Source organism: Sander lucioperca, chromosome 13 (genome assembly GCF_008315115.2).
Source record: "Sander lucioperca isolate FBNREF2018 chromosome 13, SLUC_FBN_1.2, whole genome shotgun sequence".
In the NCBI taxonomy this organism is placed as follows: domain Eukaryota; kingdom Metazoa; phylum Chordata; class Actinopteri; order Perciformes; family Percidae; genus Sander; species Sander lucioperca.
The window spans coordinates 9,271,875-9,293,279 of record NC_050185.1 but is presented as its reverse complement, the minus strand read 5'-3'; the positions used below and the strand labels follow the sequence as shown (position 1 = coordinate 9,293,279).

The window sequence follows — 21,405 nt, the reverse complement described above, 5'->3', positions numbered from 1 at the left end:
AATGCTTCCCTCTCAACATGCTGGGGCTTCCTGACTTAGAAATGAGGCACTGGTCCCCACATGACAAGAATACTAGTTCTTCTTAATGAGCCTGGGTCCTAGAGTGAGACACATTTTTACACAATGTAGCTCCAAGGCTGCAAAGCCTCTTGCACAAATGTAACAGCCAAATCCTTGTTCAACACTCAAAAGAGATGAATAATCATTGAAAACGAAAAAAAAAAAAAAAAAAAAACACTTGACAGCATTTATTTTTTCCCTGAAGTGATTTTATTACAAAGTTCATGAGGACTTACAGTATTACAAGAGAATTTGTCAACATGCGAAAACAGAACAAAGCAGAACACAGGAGTTTAACAAACTGGTAAGATAAGACGATCCACTGTTCACAATAAACATAAAAACTGATTAAGTCCTCAGGAGGTGGGAGCCGGTGAATGACTACAGTGCAGGCATAGAACGGCCACATTCACACTGACTCAGCAAAGGTCAATCCAACCAAGGCAAGATGTGCACATCTCAAGAAAACATATTACAATTTTTATATGCCATCGGCTTTTCTCAGAACTTTTAGAAAGCTTTACTTGTATGTACATAAAACTGTACAAAAACATGGCATCACAAGCATTTTATCCTATATAAATATACCAACAATTAGGATAACAACTAGATTCTCTCTCGCAAAGACATATTTTCAAGGCAATTGTCTTTGTTCTAGATGAACTGTGAAAAAGATGAAATGTTCAGTTAATTTCAGGTTGTTTTGGGAGAGGGCCTTTTGAATATGAACCAGCACTGACATTTCAGAAAATAAAGGAAAAGAGTAAACAGTTTCTACCAATTATCTTTGGAATTCATGCTTAAATCACCGCCTGCTTGACAGCAGACGCAGGGTTGTGGAGATCTATGTACACTACACCACCAAAAGATTTCAATATTTTTTTCACACAACCACTTTTCCAAGAGTCTTTGATCAATAAGAAAAAAAAAATCCTTTGCCAATTTCAGTACAGCAATTTGTCCATCTGTCCACAGAAATGATCACCATACGATACACACTACAGAGAGGCAAAATATACTCAAGTGAATTCAACATTAAATCAATGTTAAGTACAAATTAAACATTATTCAACATACTTTTGAGTGTATTTAGGTGCTTCATGATGTCCTCTTACTTTAATCAAGGAGAACCATTCTGTGTTTGAGAGAGAAGTAAACAGTTCATTCAGCATGAGTTCAAAAGAAAGGTCAAACCTGGTGATACATTGTTCCAGGGGTGAGTAGCAGGAGGTCATTATTGGCTGGAGTGAAAGAGTCCAACTCCTTAAGAGAGGGGGGAAATAGGCCCAGGCTTGTTTTTTGTTTTATTTTGCAGGGGGCTTAAATCAAACTCCTGTCATTCTGATCGGAGCAACAACCGATGATTACGACTTATCTGCTAAGAGTTGCCCCATTTATCTCATGTACTGGCAATCAAAGAGACAAATCTGAAGATTCCAGATTCACGAAAGCGATAAGTGTACTTAGGCTGGAATAAGGTTAAGATTTATCCCCCGAGATAAATCTGGATGCAAAGCAGTTGTGAATCTGAATCAAGTCCAAGCATTTCAATAGATAAAAGTTGTGATTGAGGCTATGTGACATTGGTTTTATCACTCATTGCTATCTTTCTCACTTATCATTAATTCCAGGTCAGTGGTTTAGCCACTGCTTTGAGTTCGTGAAGGGGCTATCTGAGGGGTGCTTGGGGGAGCCGTGGGGGTTTAATCACAGTGTATCATTGCTGTTGTTTGAATTTTTATTTCAGTCGCTAAATGGCTTTGAAAACGGCATAATGTGCTTTCTCCCCCTCAAGGCAGGATAATCGCCCACCTTATTTAATCATGGCCATGTCCAGTAATTTCCATATGTTTTCAGTTTAATTATTCTAAACGCAGTTTTCGATGGCAGCATGATGAGGTAAGTGCTGATAAAAATACCCCTTTTAACTGATTGTAGCTTTGCGGGTGGATTTGCATTATCTGGTGGGTGCCGTGTCCTGGGGGTGTGCTCACACATGCCCCAACTCAGGACTCATTACTCACCCTAATTAGGAAATGTCCATTGAAAGCTCCTCCACCCTTAGTCAGACACACAATCTCACTATGGAAATACTCTGCAGAGGTGAAAGGTATCTACAAATCTAATCAAATCAATGTTTAAATCAAAGATACAGGCTCGCTCTACAATGTTGTAAGGCAGCCTAGTGTTGTCAACATTAACATCCAATTACTGACTAATACACAGTGTCCTTCAGAAATATCCTTCAGATTCACTTGGAAAATCTTTGTAAAGATAAATGAAGCCCACGGACATGCCCTATTTTTTATTCTATCTTTAATAGCCAGAGGGAGGAAAATGCCTAATAATTTATTAAGCATGTTGTCCTCAATAGAGGGAAAATCATAATTAACAGGAATTGCAATAAATCGAGCCGAGACTCCTACTATAAACCTATGTTTAAGCTCAACAATATTCTGCATTTGCAAATGTTATTCACTCACATGAAACCAAAAATGTATTTAGAAATGTCTCATGTTATTGACAATAACTCCCAAGATTTCTTCAAATCTATTCATTAGACTTCAAGACCCACACTGTCTGTGAATTCACTTATTCCAGTTTGCACTGTGTATTGAATTCACCTCTGAAGAAGTATTTATATAGAGAGAACTGCTACTTTAACACATGTTAATACATGTAGTAACTTCCAAGTGCTCAATCTCTCCAGTGGTTCTCCATGTTCAAGTGCCCTTTTATGTAAATACCTCTTTATGCATTAATCCGATCTACAGAAGTTCTTATGGATCATAAGGGGAGATGTAACGACAGAGAAGAGCTTTTAAAAATGACACACTGGTATGATTTCATCAACAGAGTGTGTCACAAGGTTTTCTATAAAAAGCCAATCAGAATGGTTCTTGTGAGTACTCGTTTGGTCATTGTGACTCCAGGGTACTGTGGCCAAGTCAACCGTTTTCATGATGAACGATAGGTCACAGTGCTGAGAGTCAGTGGAACATAATGTCAGTTTAAATGTTGCCATACAGCCTTCTCCACCAGTGGCAGAGCACTACAGGGAGCAGAGGTAAAGGCTATTCTATTATGATTAGGGTCCAAGGTGTGTGTGATTGTGAGGAGCGGATATATGCCTTTCCACAATATCGAACTCCACTTCTGGAGATGGTTTCAATCAAGTTTAAACAGCAGCAGCAAAGAAAAGCTTAAATATGCTAGAATTCTGAGGCAATTTTTTCAGCTTATGCCAGACAAAAATATATGTAGAACACACCATTCAAATGTATTTACAGCACTGTACATTAAGAGAGACCGTTTCATTTGATTGTTAGTCAAAAGTGTTATGCCTTCTGAAAGGGCCTGGCTGTCTATGAAATGATAGCTAATAATGGCACAAGAGCACTGTTCACAACTTTCAAATTCAAGAGATCACTTCACAGAATGGGACTTGGCTAACTACAACAATAATTAGTTACTACTAAAGTAGCAATTACCATCTGCATTTCCTTTTGCTCAGTTAGAATTGTATCCTTCACGATTTCGTATAAATAAATGAGTGAGTGCATCAATTAACTTTGTGGAATTCTTAATAAATATGCTAATAAATTAATAATTTAAGGAGGAAATGACAAATGTTCATGCCAGTGATTGAATGAGTCACAGTCTACTGTTAACTACAAAATGGGCACTGGCTTTAGCATGTGGACAGCCTGTTTTTCCTTTTCTTGAAGTGGGTGTACCTTTTCTTAATTTGTGCACCAATCAGATGACGATATTCCTCACAGGTAAATTTCTCTTTTTGGAGTGTGGGCAGAGGGGGAGGTGGGTGGGAACTCAGAGGCTACACTCAGGGGCATCTCCTCTAAGGGGCAGTCCTGACTGGCGTCGTGACCACTGTTGGAATAGGCACTGCGGGAGGGTGGAAGGCGCGACTGGTGCTCCTCGCCACCCAGCCTGGCGCTCCCGTTAGCCAGGCGTCCCAGGCTCCCTCTCTCCTGGTAAGGCACGAAGGTGGAGAGTTTCGGGGGGTTCCTGGTCTTGCGTACGGGGGAGGGATGCCCGGGCATCCAGCAGGCGTCTGAGTGGCCCAATTCGCTGCACTCAGTAGTACAGTTTCCGGTCATTGCCACATCAGGGAGGGAGCGGATATCTGTGGGCAGGAGAGAGAAAACAGCACAATCAGAGAGAGCTTCATGGTGACAAACATCAGAACAACATTCATGAAAAAAAGTTGCAAAAAGGATTTTGTGAACAGAAATGGTGTCATCTGAAACACCCCAAGGAGCCCACCCCCTCCTTGATGTCTCTGCAGCTGTTGCTAAGCAGTCAGCAGCAGTTGCTATGTAGCTGTTGCTATGCACTGTGTAATGAGCACTACTGTGTGTAGTCCACTAGCTGATGTGTTACATTCAGAAGATTGCATGCTGTGTCTATGTCATTTAGAAGTATCTGACAGCAGTTTGTCTGGTGTGTTTGTAATATATCACTGCATTGTTAACATGTTCAATACAGCAATGTATTTATTTCTATTACATGTGATTTGTATGCTGTAAATGGTGCTCCAAATATGTGTCAACATAAAAAAAGACAGCAAGAACAGACACAATATTAGACACATACTAGAGACATACAATGTTTGGTTACAAAGAGGATGGCTGGATCCCTTTGGGCAAAACCATTGTTGAAAGAGTTATTGATTGACAGTGCTGAAATGAGTTCCCTGCCCTTGATTATCATCCATTTTTTATTCAACTGTTCCTAATTAAATAAATGGGTCCATGACCCAGTGACCTCATTTAAATGTACGAGCTGTGAAAGCTCCAAAATAAGTTTGCTTCAGCTATCACTCAAACAGTATGACACGGTTTCTGAGAGTAAAACTGCACTGAAGAACTTGTGTATTTGTTTACCACAAATGTGCAGCTGGCAGCTAACAGACTTGTTAAGCAGCCCACCTGTTGACAAGCTAAACACACAGCCCAGATTTAATGGAAATACCACTCAATTTATCTTTGTTATCCCTTCAGACTCAGACACTAGGACAACCAAATCAATGTCTGTGAAGAGTAGAGCAGACAACCAATATCTGTGAGTCTGCAATGTCACCCTCATGTAAACTTTTGATTGCTGTGATAAATGCATTACTGTAATGCCTCGATGCTGTCCACACCATGGAAGAACACGTCCATCACGGACGTCTTGTTTCGTGGCTACAGGACGGGGTGTGAAAGAGAGTAAATGTATTCGTATTTCGTGCCACCTTGACAGTAAGCCTATGAGACGTACCCTCAGTATTGTACTCATGACCAGTTGCAAGATGATTACTCTACAAATTGTCATACCTCTGAGGCTGGAAATATCTGGCCCACCAAGGCGTCAATCAATCAAGAGCCAGAGTGTGAGCTTGTGTGAATGATTTTAAATTTTGAACTGCTTCATAAAAAATAGTGAAAGGTATTTTTCCTCATTTCATTGACCTTATTTATGTCTATTATTCATTGCTCATGGGTAATCCATATAAAATTGTCCCATTGTTTACGAAAGAATGCATAGCTCCATCTATTGTTGCCGCTAATCTCATTGTTCCAATAATCCTAAATTGCTAGATGTTTAGGCTATCTAATACATTTACTTTACAATTGAGCAACGGTCTGCCTTATTCATTCTTAATTATATCTTTACGCTTAAGTGGCAAATTCTTCTCTCTGTTTACAAGGCCGATGTCAATGGTTCTTTTCAAATGAATGAAATACACTTTTATGCCTGATTAAGAAAGAAGAAACTGAATTTGGAGCTCTAAGAAAAGACAAAGCAGCCAAGGCAAGAGTGCGTCTGTGTATGTGCTGCCTCATGCATGATGATTGGAGTTTCATTTTCTCAGCTCCGCTAAGAGCGTTTTCTGTATGCATCACTGCAGTGAAATGGACTCTTGATAAAAAAAGATGTTCATGGGAAGAGAGTTGGGGAGTACGCTTCTGAGCACAAGCACAGTCGTGTAGGCATCTACTCCAAACGGATTTCACACTTGATTAAAACGTCTCCACAGCTTCCAGCAGGTTTATGCCACACCAAGGGCCCTTGTGTAAAAGTCTGTGCAGCTCCACAACTAAAAATCAGTGTGCAGAGGGGAAAAAGGTACATGTACAGAGCATGTTCCTTTCTTTATGAATTAGAAATTGCAATCATCTGTGTGCATGTGAAAGGGCTCATGCATACATGAGAGAGAGAGAGCGTACCTGTGAAGCTCGACAAAAACCTTTATGTTTTTGAATATGCGACAGTCTTAGCAACATAACAGCGTCATGTCAAAATGAATGCAGGTCTCTAAACTAACTGTGTGTGAGTGTGTGCGCGTGCGGGTGGAAGACGGTCAGCGCCGAGTGACACAAGTCACAGCAGGAAGAGTAGAGGAGAAATGCCAGAGCTACAGGTCCAGGTGGAAAAAACAACTCAATTGTTTTGGATATATATTTCCAAAACAGAACGAAGGGTAAGAAGTTAGAAATTGCCTGTTGATTTATAATATGAAGTGCATTTCTCTTCATCATGATTATATGTGGCGTTTTATTTTATTTTATAAACCTCACGTTGCATGAGGTTATGGTGTGATCCCCCTACAGAGGTCCAGGCTAAGCCCTCAATGTTCTTAAATCCTAAATATGCCTCTGACTCACAGTTAAGTCAGAAATGTCCCACATTTGCCTATTTTATGTATAATTTTTCTTTTAACTTATTCAATATCACAAAAAAGGGATAAAAGACATAAAGGTGAACACTGATTGCCACATCTCACTGACTGTCAGGTTGGTAATTGACTTTAGGTCGACTGTGTTTTTAGAAAATATAATTTCGACTTCATGTAATGAAAGCAGCTAAAAGAAAATATGCAATGTAAAACCATGGCATACACCGATGACAGGAATTAAAGCACATTCTGAACCGTGCTCATCATCATCAAAGGGCGGAAAATCAGCAATGACAGCTAAATGTGTCATCTGGCTTGCCAAAGACTGCCATTTTCTTCCAACAGTGCCAAAGCACATATCACACATCATCAACAGAGAACATACATGCTTTAATGCCAGTTATTTTAGTAGGCCATTACCTTGCCTGTTAGTGTTTCATCAAAATGTTGTATGGTTTTATTTATAAAAAAAAGCTCTGACATTGTCAGTTCTTAATACAAAATGTAACACATAAGAGGTCTATATTCAACTGCAACCTGTCGTGTTGGGAGTAGTTGTTGCTGTGTGCTAGCGTTCTTTAGTGCATATCATTTCCAGTCCCACGTCAGCTCACAAAAAACATGTAATAATAATTAATTGGTTATGGTGTAGCTATGGCAGCGTGTTATGATAGGGTGTATCATCTGTGAAAGCACATGTTTTTATATTTGCTTGCACTGACCTTTCTGTCACACTCAAATCTATCTCTACAAAAAAAAAAAAATCAATACTGATGATTATACTTTTGTGTCTGCCTTTTGCTGTGGCTATTAGCCATCTGTAGCTGTAGTACCCACTAACAGTGTGGCAGAATACCGTCTGCTCCGCACATCAAAACACACTCCCACACTCAGCTGAAGGGATCATTGTTTGAATATTTGGTGGACATGATGAAGCACATAAGTCAACCATAGGGGGAAAGGAGCAGCCAAAGGCCAAAGCCAAATACCAATTTTCCCACCCACTCAAGCCTGTTTTCTCCTGTACCTACACCTGAAATAAATCTGCTCACAGTCTGGAACAAACCCTTTAGAGTTTATAGTCTTGTATGTCATGGATGGAGAGCTAAGGTGGACAATGGAGGACAGATGGGCAAACCACAGCGCGATTATGCCAGTGGCTGGAACAGGCTGACTGGATTTAGAGAGCTTGTGATTTGGTTTTGAAGAGCAGTGACTCAATGACATTGCTGACTCCCTGCACAGCAGAATTCTTTTCCTCTAGACTTGGAGATAGATTGCACCTGTAGCCGTCTCCTTTTATATTGGGTCAGTCCCATCTGCTTGCTTAAAGCAATATCGTGGGGAAAAAAAGAGACAAGAAAAACTGTAATTTCCACCGTCTACCACCTTCAGTACCACACCAACGACTCACAGTCAACCTCAGCAGAGCTTCTACAAGCACCTCCACAGCAGTGGCATAACATGCAGTCCACAGTGCAGTTACAGAGTGGGGGTACACACAGAGCTTAACCCCCCGGCTGACAGATACATGTGAGGGGTGGGTTTGCATGCTGCTTGCATCAGGGTGCCAGTGGGAGGTGTGGAGTGTCTGAGGCAGGCTTCCTCATCGTCTGATCCCCTGCCCACGGGCATGGGGGAAGCTGCCTCTTCCTGAGATTTCACACTGCTACTCTCTGTTTGATTGCAAATGCTGCCTCTCCCCACCGGCTGCTTTCCAGCGTGTGCGCTACACCGCTATGATCGATGGCGAACAAATATGAGAGACCCACAGCTCATGGAGGGATAACGGGGAAAAACAGCTACTATTGTTTGGGAGTGCGTGAGGGATATTAATGGTATATTTGTGGTCCCTGCAAACAGTTTATATGGTAAATGACTGAAAAGTTCCAAGACAAAAAAGGAAGAAGAAGAAATATCCCACATCTGAGCAGACATTAGCGCCTGGTGCTGGCTATCAGTGTAATAACTGGGTGTGAATGTATTCTGTGGTTGTCATACTCTGTGAGGAAAAACAACACAAAACTGGGGTTTTGTATTTCTTTAGCTATGACATGTCAAGTCTTGTTATTCAGGTGTTCAGAACAGTTTCTCACAGTAAGCAGAAGCTACCAAAACAGTCTCTTTTTTGTTTTCCTCCAGAGGGGAGCATTTTTAACAGGGAAACTTGCTACAAGCAGACAAACAGTGTTGACGTGCACATTTTCCTTGCTCATTGTAATGGAATACAAAAGAACAATGGTGGCGCTTGTAACCTCAGACATGCATTTCCACTTCTTACGGGCAAAATTAGAATGTGTAGGCTTGAAGGCTTTTTTCACCTCACCTAAACAGAAAGTAAGTTACAAGGCTGTGGTTAACCATTTAGCATTTTGGTGTTATTCTGTAGATGAGTGGTACGCATTTACTCTGCAGCATGTTTTGTGTGCAACAGTTCATAATCTGTATACAGCATCACCGGCTTTTGTAGACAGTATTGTTGGCAAAAAGTATTTTTTTAACTATTGCAAAAGCATGTGAATGTGTCACTTTTCACAGCCATGGAGACCATTCTGTCACTGTTTGGTCTCTCAGTAAAAACAAATTCAATGTTTTGGTTTTAATTGGTTCTTTTGTCCACAGATGGTGATGCCAGGTTAAGAAATGGTGTTGAAGTATTAGGCACATGCCTCCTTCACAGATTCTGAATCCTCGGCTTCCTCAGCCGGCGAGCCTCTTGCTGACAAAGGCTGATGAGTGGACATGTCGGCCAGAGGCCTGTCAGGAGAAGCGGCTATAGTTGGTTCAGTGGGTGATGGTGCACCTCCTGTCAGTTCTCTCACCATCCACCATTTTGTCTTGCAGTTCCTGTATTTGAAGACTACCTTTTGTATCACTGCATTTGACAAAGCCTTAGCACCTGCTGACAGATCACGCTATGCACCAGCTCCTCCAATTGAGAAGTTGATTTGCGATGTGATATGTCAACCAATACTAAGACTTTGTCAAACTGTGACACGCACAAGGCATCTCCAGATAAAATAGATTCAAAACATTGCTGGAGGAAAGGGAGGAAGCAGTTCTAAATAATGATGTAGTTGGTTTTGTAAGTAATATAATCGTTTTTATGTTGGTGCACAGAGGTGTTTGTGAAATGCTTGTGAGGAGAACAGCTTCATGCCTCTGCCCACAACAATATGTTTGGCTTGCTGGCCAATTACGGACTGGAAATTGCATTCTGAACCTTGACAACACAATATTGATCTGCAGCAGCTGCCAATGCAAAAACAAAAAACAAACAAAGTATTTATCACAAAAAAGATTCAGGTTTATGATTATCCAGTCCAAGTCCAGTTCCCAGTTCCATGACTATTCTTCGATTGAGTTTAAACAATACCACTTTTGTTTTTTGCAGTCAGTAAGTGGAACTGCAAGGTAACAAACAAATAGAAAGGAGGTCTCCAGATAATCTACCCAATCATTTACATTTAGACATTACACAACCTAGAGCACAGAATGTCTTGACCATAGACCTACTGTTACTCAAGTTAACGGTGCCTTGGGGAGAAAAGATGCCTACATCATTTTGCTTGAATCTTTTATCAGTGCAGTCAGCTTGGATAATAAACAGCTGTACTCAATATGCTGTATTCAATCTCATATCCATGCAGAGAGGGCTACAGGGAGACTAGAATGTGCATGTTGAGTTTGAAAGGCATTAGTTCGACATCAGTGCCTAAATTTAGAAATTTGCATTTGTTCTTCAGGCCAATACAGGTATTTTATTAATGCTGCTCATTTAAATCCTTACTGCGGGCTGCGCCACAGTTGATATAGGCCATAATACTAAACAAAGGGATGCTGAATAGGATTAAAATACAGACTCACTTCTTCATACACATGTCCAGTATGATGTAAATACAATTTAACATAAATGGACACTATTAATCGTTTAGCGTTGGGTATGAAAATGTAATAATCATTTTTTAAATTATAACAATATGTAAGATTGAATAAGGAAGAACATTCCTGTATAGATATTTTAGCTGTCATATGTTTATTGGGAAAGAGATTTTGTAAAGGGTTACCAGATTGTATAATCTTATCATAAATTTAAGTGATAACCTGCTTGCATAATTACATTTAGGCTCACTCTGCTCCTTCTTCTGCCACTTCCTCCTGAAATTGGAAACCTCACATTTCCCATTCAGTTTTCTTTGCAATTAAATTAGAAAAGCTCAAAGAAATGTAGACTAAATCCCTATGGTGTGAGGTTGTGACTGGATGTTCAATAGGCTTTTTTTTGTGTCACAAAGTGTAACTCCATCATTCATTCTGCACAGGTCAAGGAAGCTTAACCATTGGTTAAACAATGTTAAGAATACATTTTTGGCTGAACATCTTGATCGAACTCTGCTTTGCTCAGCTCTGCTGGGAGTGGATGTGTCAACAAGCAGCAGAAGTCTGTTTCTTGTGCAGAATAGCTGAAACAAAAACAAACATCCAAGACTTTATTTGGTTTAATAATTGGTGACAGCACTGTGGTTGGAAGTGAAGATGGAACTGAGGAAAAAACAAACCAAAAATGTGTTTCTGTGAAGTTTATAATTTCGTGAAAACTATTCTCGTGATAATTAGACAGACCGTTTTATCGACCAACCCTTCTGTGATTACTGTGTGACATTTACTTGAAGAGTCACTTGTCTATTCCTGTCTCACACCCAAATGTTCTTTTTTCTTGCCTGAATGTCTCTTTCTTGGTCCCATGCCTTTGAAGTTTTTTTTTTCTCCTGCTTTAGGCTTCCACATTTGCACTCTATGGCCCTTTTCCTTCACAGTGGCATCGCTCCATGGCCTCATGCTGGCAGGTAGGAGATGTTTGATTTGGCAATATCAGAAAAGGAAACATTCAGTCTTACAATTGAAATGCATTTAAGCTGTTTATTTCCTTGAACTGAATTTTTCTAGAACACTTTCTATAATGGGCTTTTCTACTCAGGTCACAATGTTACTTTTGTGCTTTTATCTTTGTTTGCCGCCCACATACTAACCTGTCTCTAAGAGCCTCCACTTAACCCATTACAGATTTACTTTCTTGATTCCAGTAGAAAATGCTTTCTTTTGTGTTTAGACCAGGAGAGAGGTGAAACATGTCCCAACACACACCCAATATGTTGACAGTATTTTACTGTTTCTATGTTTAAAATCACACCAAATAATGTGGGTAAAACTCATCCACAATTTTCTTGTCATCAATGAGAAAATCAAAGTCCTTCTTATATGTGATCTACAGCTCTAAACATCAAAGAGGGAATGATTGTATTCTCAGGGTTTTCCCCTGGAGTTAATTCCTATGCACCGCTTTCATGCTCACTATCTTTCACTCATTGATCTTATTGACCTGTAAAACAGATGTCTTCCATGATCCATTTGTTGTTTTCCTTCCCCTTTCGATCAAGATGTTTTCTCTTTGCTAATTCTGCTTTTGATTTCCACATTTTGCAATGTAAGACATGATTAACTAGGGAGAGCTAAGGTAAGCTGCTAATAGAAAATAGAAATGAAATAGAGAACACAGTTTCAAAGAGTTTTTGTCTTTACTCTGTAGTGATTCTCAACATGTCCCCATGTATTGTGGGCTACATAGCCTTGCCTATGGCCATGGTGGTTTCAAGACAACTTCTATCATTTAATCATCCATCATATACTCAAACCAGAAACCAATTCCAAATCAGGCTTAGGTTGCTACTAGAGCCCTACGTAGCCTGTTGGCATTCCAGGCAAAATACATATATCAGCCCATGTGATATAAAGAGATAACTGTGTTATTTAAATCTGTTTTTATTATTACCACAGTCACATGAGAAGCATTATTTGAATGCCAAGTATGGACAAATACCAACATAATCTCACAAAATCCGATCTTTAGAATCGTGTCAGCAATCCATACAGTGGCTAAATAGCAACCCTGGAGAGGTAAAGCTTTATTTGACCGTTTACTGTAGATCGAGATTTGCTGCATGACTGACAATTCTCTGGGAGAGTCAAAAATACTAATCCAGTCAGATGGGAAGCTCTGCTCCCACAGTGGTCTGAACAATATAGCTATGTGTTTGAAGCAAGACAATTCACATGTATAACATGATGAGATATAAAAATTGGCTTCTGTGTAGCAGAGAGGCAAAAAGAAAAGAACAGCAGCAGTCTCCCAATGCTGCTCTACCCGGCTGTACCCTCCGCCAGGTGATAGCTTTCTGACAAGGCTTTGATTAAGGCAAGGAGGGGGGGAGAGACATGACATCACATGACATAATTATTAAAGGAAACTGCAAATTTCCATCTTAAAATATGGACTTACAGAAAAACGCAAAACACAGAAGGCAGCAGGGGGTCATCATATTGGCTTTTAAGGCCAGCGGGATTCCACCCTCCCCTGTTGTTCCTTACTGATCCATTGCATTCAGCTGCTTGTGTTTGATTGACTTTTACAAGCTTCTGCATGGTGAAGAAGGGCCAATGTTCATGTCCTTTGCTGTTGGACCACTTCAACAAAAATAATAATCTAACACAATAACATAGGTGGCCTAATGTGCTCAGATATGGGAGTAAATGTGGGGGAGAGGCAGGAACAAGTGGGCATATCTGGGAAGCCCAGTATTTTGGTTGTTGAATAAAGACCACACCTGCACTTTAGTACTGTCTAGTGTATTAAAAAGGCATTAAAACAGCTATATACATGTGTTATCACATTAAAATAACATAAATGGACAGGACATTTTTATTTTATTATGAGATAATAAAATAAAAATGTAATGAGCCGATGGGCAAATTGGGTCATGTAGCCTGGTCTGTTTGTGACTCTGGCTAAATCTCCATGTTTGGCTGAAATGGGGAGACTTTTCAATAAGATTTTTCTAATAATGTGGTAAGCTGGATTGGGGCTATCAAGTGCAAGGCAGCCATAAAAACAATAAAGTGGGAAAGCAAGAAGAGAAGGGAAAAAAAGACATACAGCAAATGCACAACAAGAGTAAACATCGCTGTTGCTTTTTTATCAAAGTGGCTGCACTCACCATCTGTTTTTTCAGTGCCTGTTGTGGCTGCATGTTTGATGGGTACCTCATCTCCAGGCTAGATACTGTTTCAAAGTAGACAGCTCATCAAGATGAGTGACAAGTGTTGGGACCTTGCAACATGACCATCTGAGAGGGAGCTAGCCAAAGGGAAAGTTAACAATATTGTATAATTTCTTTAAGTAAAATGGACCTTTGGTAGTGACAAAGGAATTGCATGAATATATATATATATATATATATATATATATATATATATATATATATATATATATATATGTGTCTCTGTCACAGCTCTGTAGTTTGGAACTAGCAAAAATCTGTCACAATCTTACAATGAAGTAAAGTACACTCTCTAATTAGAGCAGAGATCCAGCAGAAATGCCAGAAACAAGTTACATCATCATGCAAAATTCTGTCAGAATGACTCTACTTTTGGCTTGAGAACAAGGGCTCCTTAGTGAGAGCACGAGCCAGTTTTAAAGTAAGTGTTGAAAGCCAGAAAATCTATGAAGAAATATTCTGATGATTTTGTGTAATAGCGCAGTGAAATGTTAGTTACATCACATTAAATGCATAACACAGTGACAAGCTTGGTCATGAGGTTAAGCAAGACAAATTCAAGTTATTTCTATTTAGCTTAAAGCATGTAGAATATTGACTGCATGATATATCATGTTAACACAAACCCGCAAATTAAGAATTGATCCTTTCACCAGGAGGATATTTCCATTTTTAAAATAATTATATATATATATATATATATATATATATATATATACAATGCTGCTTTCCATTTAGTGTTGGAGAAGACATTTTCAGTTTTACTGGATGTAGTCCTCATTGAGTTTGTAAGGTCCTTGAACTGCAGTGAATTCTGAGATATCCTCAACTGACTGTGAGAAAGCCTTAAGAGCGGCTCCATTCCTCTGTAACTCCCTGGAAATAAGGAAATGCATGTCAGACCCATACAGTACAATTCCAGTCCCTCAAGTGCCATCCATCATTGAAGGGCAGAACACTAGTTAGAGGGAGGTTCAGCGGCTCTCTGTCCCCATCACACTATGATGGAGAGATGACCCCCGGGGCCTTTTCTCTGATGCCGGCTTGAGCTGCCCGACCAACTGAGGTTGAAGTGGATCTGGCCCCTAGCCAGCATCCCCTCCCTGTTGCACAAAGCTCTACCTGCTCTATGATTCACATCTGGGGTGAGACTAGGTAAGACCCACTGAGAGCAACAGAGCTCTACCACGACTTTCTATTTCTGCCTCCATAAGTATTCTTAAAGTTTCAACTCAGGGTCCCATGGACCTGCCAGTGGACACTCAGCATCTCTTATAGCCACAAGCTACACCAGGCTAATTAAGAACAATTTCTTCATGTGTCTTTATAAAATTCTACTTCCAAGCCCGCGTTTACACACACACATAACCACCTCCAAACCTGCTGCTTCAGCATGCTGTTGCCCAGACTCACTGGCATAGCAAGAGCAGGCAGCGTGCTATCCAATTTTTGCCTAAGTACAGAGAGCCATCCACTTTTGTTAGAGTAATACATGAGCACATCTAAAGCTTAGGGATACTGGCTTAGGCATACTGGCTCACTCATTCATTTTACAAGCTTAGTGCTAAAACCGGACATTTTCAGTGGCAGCATGGTGTTAAAAGTACTATTTATGGAACCTAATGTGTGCTTATATGTGTGTCCTTTTCTTTCTGCGCATAATTCAGAACACTCATCTGGGTTTTTATCCATGTTATATACATGTGGATAAGAGCTGAGTAGTTTGTGCATATCTCAATTAAAATGAAGAGGACTGGGACTCTGTCCCTAGCAAATGTTCCAGAAATCTTCTACTAAATCACTTATGAGTTTTGCTTTCCTACTTTTTATTATTTAAACAACATTTAGATAACAATTTGTCAGTTTTTTCAGTACTTTCTCCTCTATTTCCTAGAACATGCAGTAGCCAATACACAAATACAAAAATCACTATATATAATCTTCCCGTGAGCTGGACACAATGATGAAACTACAGAGAAATCACTTTTATGTGTAAAAGAAGGCAATATGAAATTGAATGCAAGGGGTAGATTTATTGGAATAATGGGACATTTTTGGTTCCATTTAGATTTCAAAAGTGGCTGCAATCTTTGTCACAAAATAATACGTCAGTTCACTTTAAAAGATACTAAGCCAATTACATACTCTGCTACAGTTAATGGTCTGAGCTGTGATACCATGTCCTTTCTCTCACATGGCCCTGTTCAAAGGTCTGGCCTGTCTGCGGTCATTTGACAAACACTGTAATGTCTGTGGCCAAAGTTTGGGATGAGTGTGTAGGTCCCATTGTTAGTGATCACACAAGCGAAAGCACATATTCAGATTCAAATTGGGCGAAGGGAAATCTAGACACATTCAAAACTGTGACGTGTTGACACATCATCAGTTCCATTTTGGATTCAGCTGCATTCTACCGTTAAGTCATTTGTAAAAGGGCTATAGTTAACCATTGTCCATGGTGTCAAAGCCTAATCCAGGTTAGATAATTTAATTCTGCTCCAGTTAGGCTCTTCCAGTGACCTATTTGCTCCAAAATAATATTACAAACAATTGGGGGATAACAAACAGCAGCAGCTGATGTGAGCAGAACATAATGCGTGTGCTAGAATGAGCTCGGGATTATAAGCGTATTACTCATGACAACCTGCCTCAGGGGACCACTTGTAAGTACTTTTTTTCCACAGAAGCTTCCACAAAACTGCCAGTCCCATGACCTGTTCCTGGTCGGGTGGTGGTAGTTCCAGCAGTGGCTGGCTAACAGGCAGGGACTCTGACAAGGCACAATGACATCTGTCTGAGGAAACCAGGCCCTCAGGAAGTGTGCTGGGCTTTGAAGCCAATTGGACATAGTGGCCAAACAGCGGAATTACAACTTTCGTGCTCGTCATGTGATGCCATGGGGCCCAAAAATACTTTTTCCCATAGACTTACATGGCGAAAGACACATCTGTAAATCAGTGGATGCATTTTTTTTAGAGTCACATTCAAGTTAGCGGAGGGCTAAACCAGAAGTAGCCAGCTCGGCCGGTGGAGGTCTCTATCAGCCTGCTCTGTGAGCCACATAGTGCGGAAGCAGCGCTGATCATCCTGGTAGTCTTTTACACGGACATTTAAATTTTTTGACTTCATGCGCCACTGAACAACTCTCATAGGAATGAACAGGGCTCCGCCTCGAATGCTGTATCCAGGTCTTAGTTACATCCATGGAGGAAATCCACACTCCTGCATCAGCACGCTATATTGGCGAGCTGCCTCTCTGTCTGCACAACTTCTTCCTCCACATCTTTATTTGCTTAAAGTGTTACTCATGCTCTATACACAAACAAGCCACAAACCAGATATTCACAGGGCACTCGTAATGTTTAAGCAGTAATGGCTAAAACTGTAGTACCCTGGTTGATACTGATATGGCAAGCATTGAAAGCAGAGGAAAATCCTTGACAGGATATACGACGCTCCACGCATCATCTGAGAGATCTAAGGCAGGAAAATCAGATAGCATTACTAAATAACCTCATTATTATGCAAATGTCATGTATTCTATTTTATCTCACCCTTCTCAATAGCCCATATGGAAGAGGAAGACACAGGGAGACCTCACGCTGCGCAACCGGCCACATCAAAATTCCTCCATCTGTGGTCAATTGAGTTTGTGTGTGTGTGTGTGTGTGTGTGTGTGTGTGTGTGTGTGTGTGTGTGTGTGTGTGTGTGTGTGTATTGTGTGGACGTTGATACCAGTTTTCAACCCACTTGTGTCCTATTGGTGCTAGCCCTCATATCCCAGCTAAGATGCCTAACCACTGATCCCCGGAAGAGTGATTATAGTCTAGGTTGGACTGGACATGACCGGATTGCTGGTCAAACTTGTGTCCCAAGAAGAGCGAAGAGGCCTATCACAGTTCTCGGATGACTCATACCCAGGTTTCTTGGGCAATAGGAAGTTAAACAATTTCAGTTATGTGTAAAAAAAAAAAAAAAGTCTGTATATAGTCTGTAATAACTGATGGAACAAATTGAAAAATCAAAAGCAGCTCAAGGATTAAAGATAACCAATGTTGACTGATGTCATCAGCGTCAGCTAACTGAATGTAATGTCATCTTGTGTAACTTGTTATTTTATACAATTCGTAGTTATTGATTATTGTGACTTAAAAATGCATGTCATGTAAATGGAAAACTCCCAAAGTAATACATCCTCCCTGTTAGGCAATCAGTAATAAATTCTGTAAATCACTTTGATTTTACCACTAATCAAAATCTGATCCGCAGCGTCTGAGACACGGTGGATGGACAGATGGGACAGACAGAGACCAGTCCTCTGCCTTCCTCTAATTTCATTGTGGAGGACAAATAATGGATCCTGAAAGCAACCAGACATACAAGACAAGCAGTTTTCATGCTGTCTGAAGCAATCAATTTAAAGAGAAAATAAAAGAGCTCAGTGATTATGATGAGAGTCTATTAAAGTAAAACAGCACTGTAATCAAAGCGATTTAGAGATACGGGGTGTGATGCAACAATCTCCAATGCAAACAAATACATGCATGTACTGTAGGTGCACACGCACACGTGTAACAGATGGATAAACATTTTTGATTAGAATAACCAACAAGCTGAGCGATGTGCACGCTGCACGCGTGAACATAAGAGTGGAAAATACACATGGGGAAACTGAAATGGAGTGCACTCTAACACAGCCTGAAGACAAGAATTAGAAAAAAAATGGGAGGAGGGAGCAGCTGCTCAGGCATACGAAAAAAGGAACTCCAGAAATTAATTGCTGCAGATCAGGCAGCATACATGTCATATATCAGAAATGTTATTACTGTAGTTGAATCTACTCATAATTCCAAAGCTAAGAACCATAAGGGAATATGTTGATGTCTACTTCAGTGAAGCAGAGACTGTTACAGACCACACACTCTCCTTCCTATCTGCCACCCTTATAAGCCGAGGTCATATTACTTTAGTCTGCAAGAATCTTTAAAAGGCGGCAAACATAAATCATTAGAACCGTTAACACAAAATTCACCAACTAATATAAACTCAATAATGTATTATTGCTACTAGCCATCGCTGGCATCAATATCCCTAATACGAGCATGTCTTAAATAAAGAAATTGTATAGACTGGGATGAAGTCACATTGGAATGCCCACCAAGCTCAGGTTAGTACCAGTCAAAGACAGTAAAGGTGTGACTGACAACATCATGTCCAAAAGTGGTTCTAAAATAGATCATGAACGACATCATTCTCCACTGTAGACCCTTGACATTCTCTCACAATGTAGATTCTCCACTGTCAAAGTTGAACATGTATAACAAAACACACATCCGTGTCGATATTTCCGGGGCCCAGTGATGCAAAGGCTGACAGTCGAGGGTTTATATATTGCGTTTTATCTAACTTAAATGGAAAGACACATCATGCTCACCTCCCCATTTTTTTGCCTGTCAGTCATCTCGACTGCAATGAAAAAAAAGCTTTGCACCAGTACAACCTGTCACTCTGCCACACAGATGCTTAAAAAAGACTTCACGTCACTATTCAGGTGGAGCTGGGGAGGAATTCCTCTGTCTCGTTTGATTTTTCTGTCTAATCCTTCATTTTATGTGGGCTCTTTGTTATCTCCCTGAAGTGGGAATCACATTTTAATTAGGTCTATTCCTTGGTTAGCATTTTCATCTTCGCATCCCCCTGTCCTATGTGCTCAGCCTATGGGCTTTGCTTCGTTGTCGGAGACCCCGCTCCCTGTCACAATCTAACATCTCCCCCATCTTGTGCCATCTTTTCATTCTTTAACTGCTCCATCTCCACTCACAATCTTGCTCTTCTGCTGCTGACAACAAAGAACGCCCTGTCTGACAAAACCGTGTTTTCTGCAGATGGGAGAAACAAAATAATCAGCTACAACAATAGACAAAAAGAAAATGCACATATTACACATCCTAAGTGCAAAGAGCCAATAAAAATAGTCAACTGTTGGCTCCTGGGCTGTAAACAGCCAGCCTGTATATGACTAAATCTATCTATTAAATGGGATGTGATAGGCAATCTCTGATCTCTATAGGGCCAGAGGGAACTGCGGTATTGGCCGGACTTTTCCTCTCATGCACATCCACCACCCCCTCCCACCCTTGAATAATGGTGTCACTAATCAACATAAATATATAAATAATTAACATTTCCAATACAGATAAATAAGCTAGCTAATGAGATCCAACACAGTTGTCTAGTGAAGAGGCAATGCATCACTACCCTATTAATAATAGAACTTTGTTATCTGCTGTTTTGGCGTGACGGTGAAACATTTTAGCCTTTGATCCTGCAACGTTGTGCAACTGGGAGTGCTTGAGATTTAAATAGTTTCTTTTTCTTGTTACAAAAAACAAAACAAAAAACAGAAATTGCTCTCCGCACTCAGGATATGCAGCCCCATTGACAAAAGGTACACCTGTGTCTTTTTCACTGACACTGTGACAAAGTGACTGCCAATGCTGATCAACAACTCTATCAAGTCCTTGCTGATACATTCCCCATTTTGTATGGGGCATTAAAGACATATTACTTGTCTTTAAATGAATACCCTGTGCAAAAAAGCAGAGCCACACATGCTCTTGAGATAAAACCATACATTAACACAACAAACTAATGATTTACACAACACATATAAGGAGAAGGGCGAGATGTTCTTGGTGAGCGTTGAACTATCACCATGTAAAAGTGTCTAATCCAGAGAGCGGTGCAATGCAAAATACTATAATGACTGGAAATGCACCATGGGAATCACTTATCATACTGTGTTACAAGACAGGTAATGGATTATGTTTGGCAGCTTAAAACAGCAAAATTATTATTATGATGCACACTTCACAGATTAGCAGTTACAGCTGTGGCTATGATTTTTTTAAACATGGACCTATGCTGAGACCATCACTGTTGAGTGTGTGTATTGATTACTGTGCCTAGAAATTATGGCTCCTCCTGCACACCTAAGCTGCAGTGTAACTTGGGGCCAGCTAGCGGCAAGGAAATGCTTAGAGTAAACACAGTGTTGTCTGCACAGATGTCATGGTTTAAATTTATTTAGAGGGCAAATGCTCCATTAGTTGGGCTTTTTAATTAGCACACTTGTGAGAGAGGGTCATTAAGGAAGTCTGACAGAGGACCTGCTGATGAGTAGGATGGAGACGCGGCTAACTCCAGCCCTGATCACACACACACACACACACACACACACATTTATATATGCCCACACACCCTCCCACACAAGCACAGATCTGCTTAAAAACCAATAACATTTCACACTGTCATCGACAAACACAGCAAGTCAATGTCACAGGTGCCACAACATTTCAACTCTAAAATGGCCACAGAGCACAATAAAAAAATCACCCACAAATGTCTCCATCGCATAAAATGCCACACACACATGCACGCACGCAAGCACACACACACACACGCACACACACACACACACACACACACACACACACACACACACACACACACACACACAGACACAAAGACAGACAGACTTGCACACAT

General features: G+C 40.4%; 1 protein-coding gene across 2 annotated transcripts in view; it reads right to left on the bottom strand.

Moving 5' to 3' along the window:
• Positions 1–247: 247 nt before the first annotated feature.
• The window catches only part of pcdh1a (protocadherin 1a), a 95,994-nt gene continuing 74,836 nt past the window's right edge, over positions 248–21,405 (bottom strand). For both annotated transcript variants that reach the window (XM_031320290.2, XM_031320291.2), the window contains one exon: positions 248–4,207. In XM_031320290.2, coding sequence (XP_031176150.1) covers positions 3,837–4,207 — 371 coding nt within the window. In that variant the 3' untranslated portion in view covers positions 248–3,836. The remainder of the gene's footprint in view (positions 4,208–21,405) is intronic.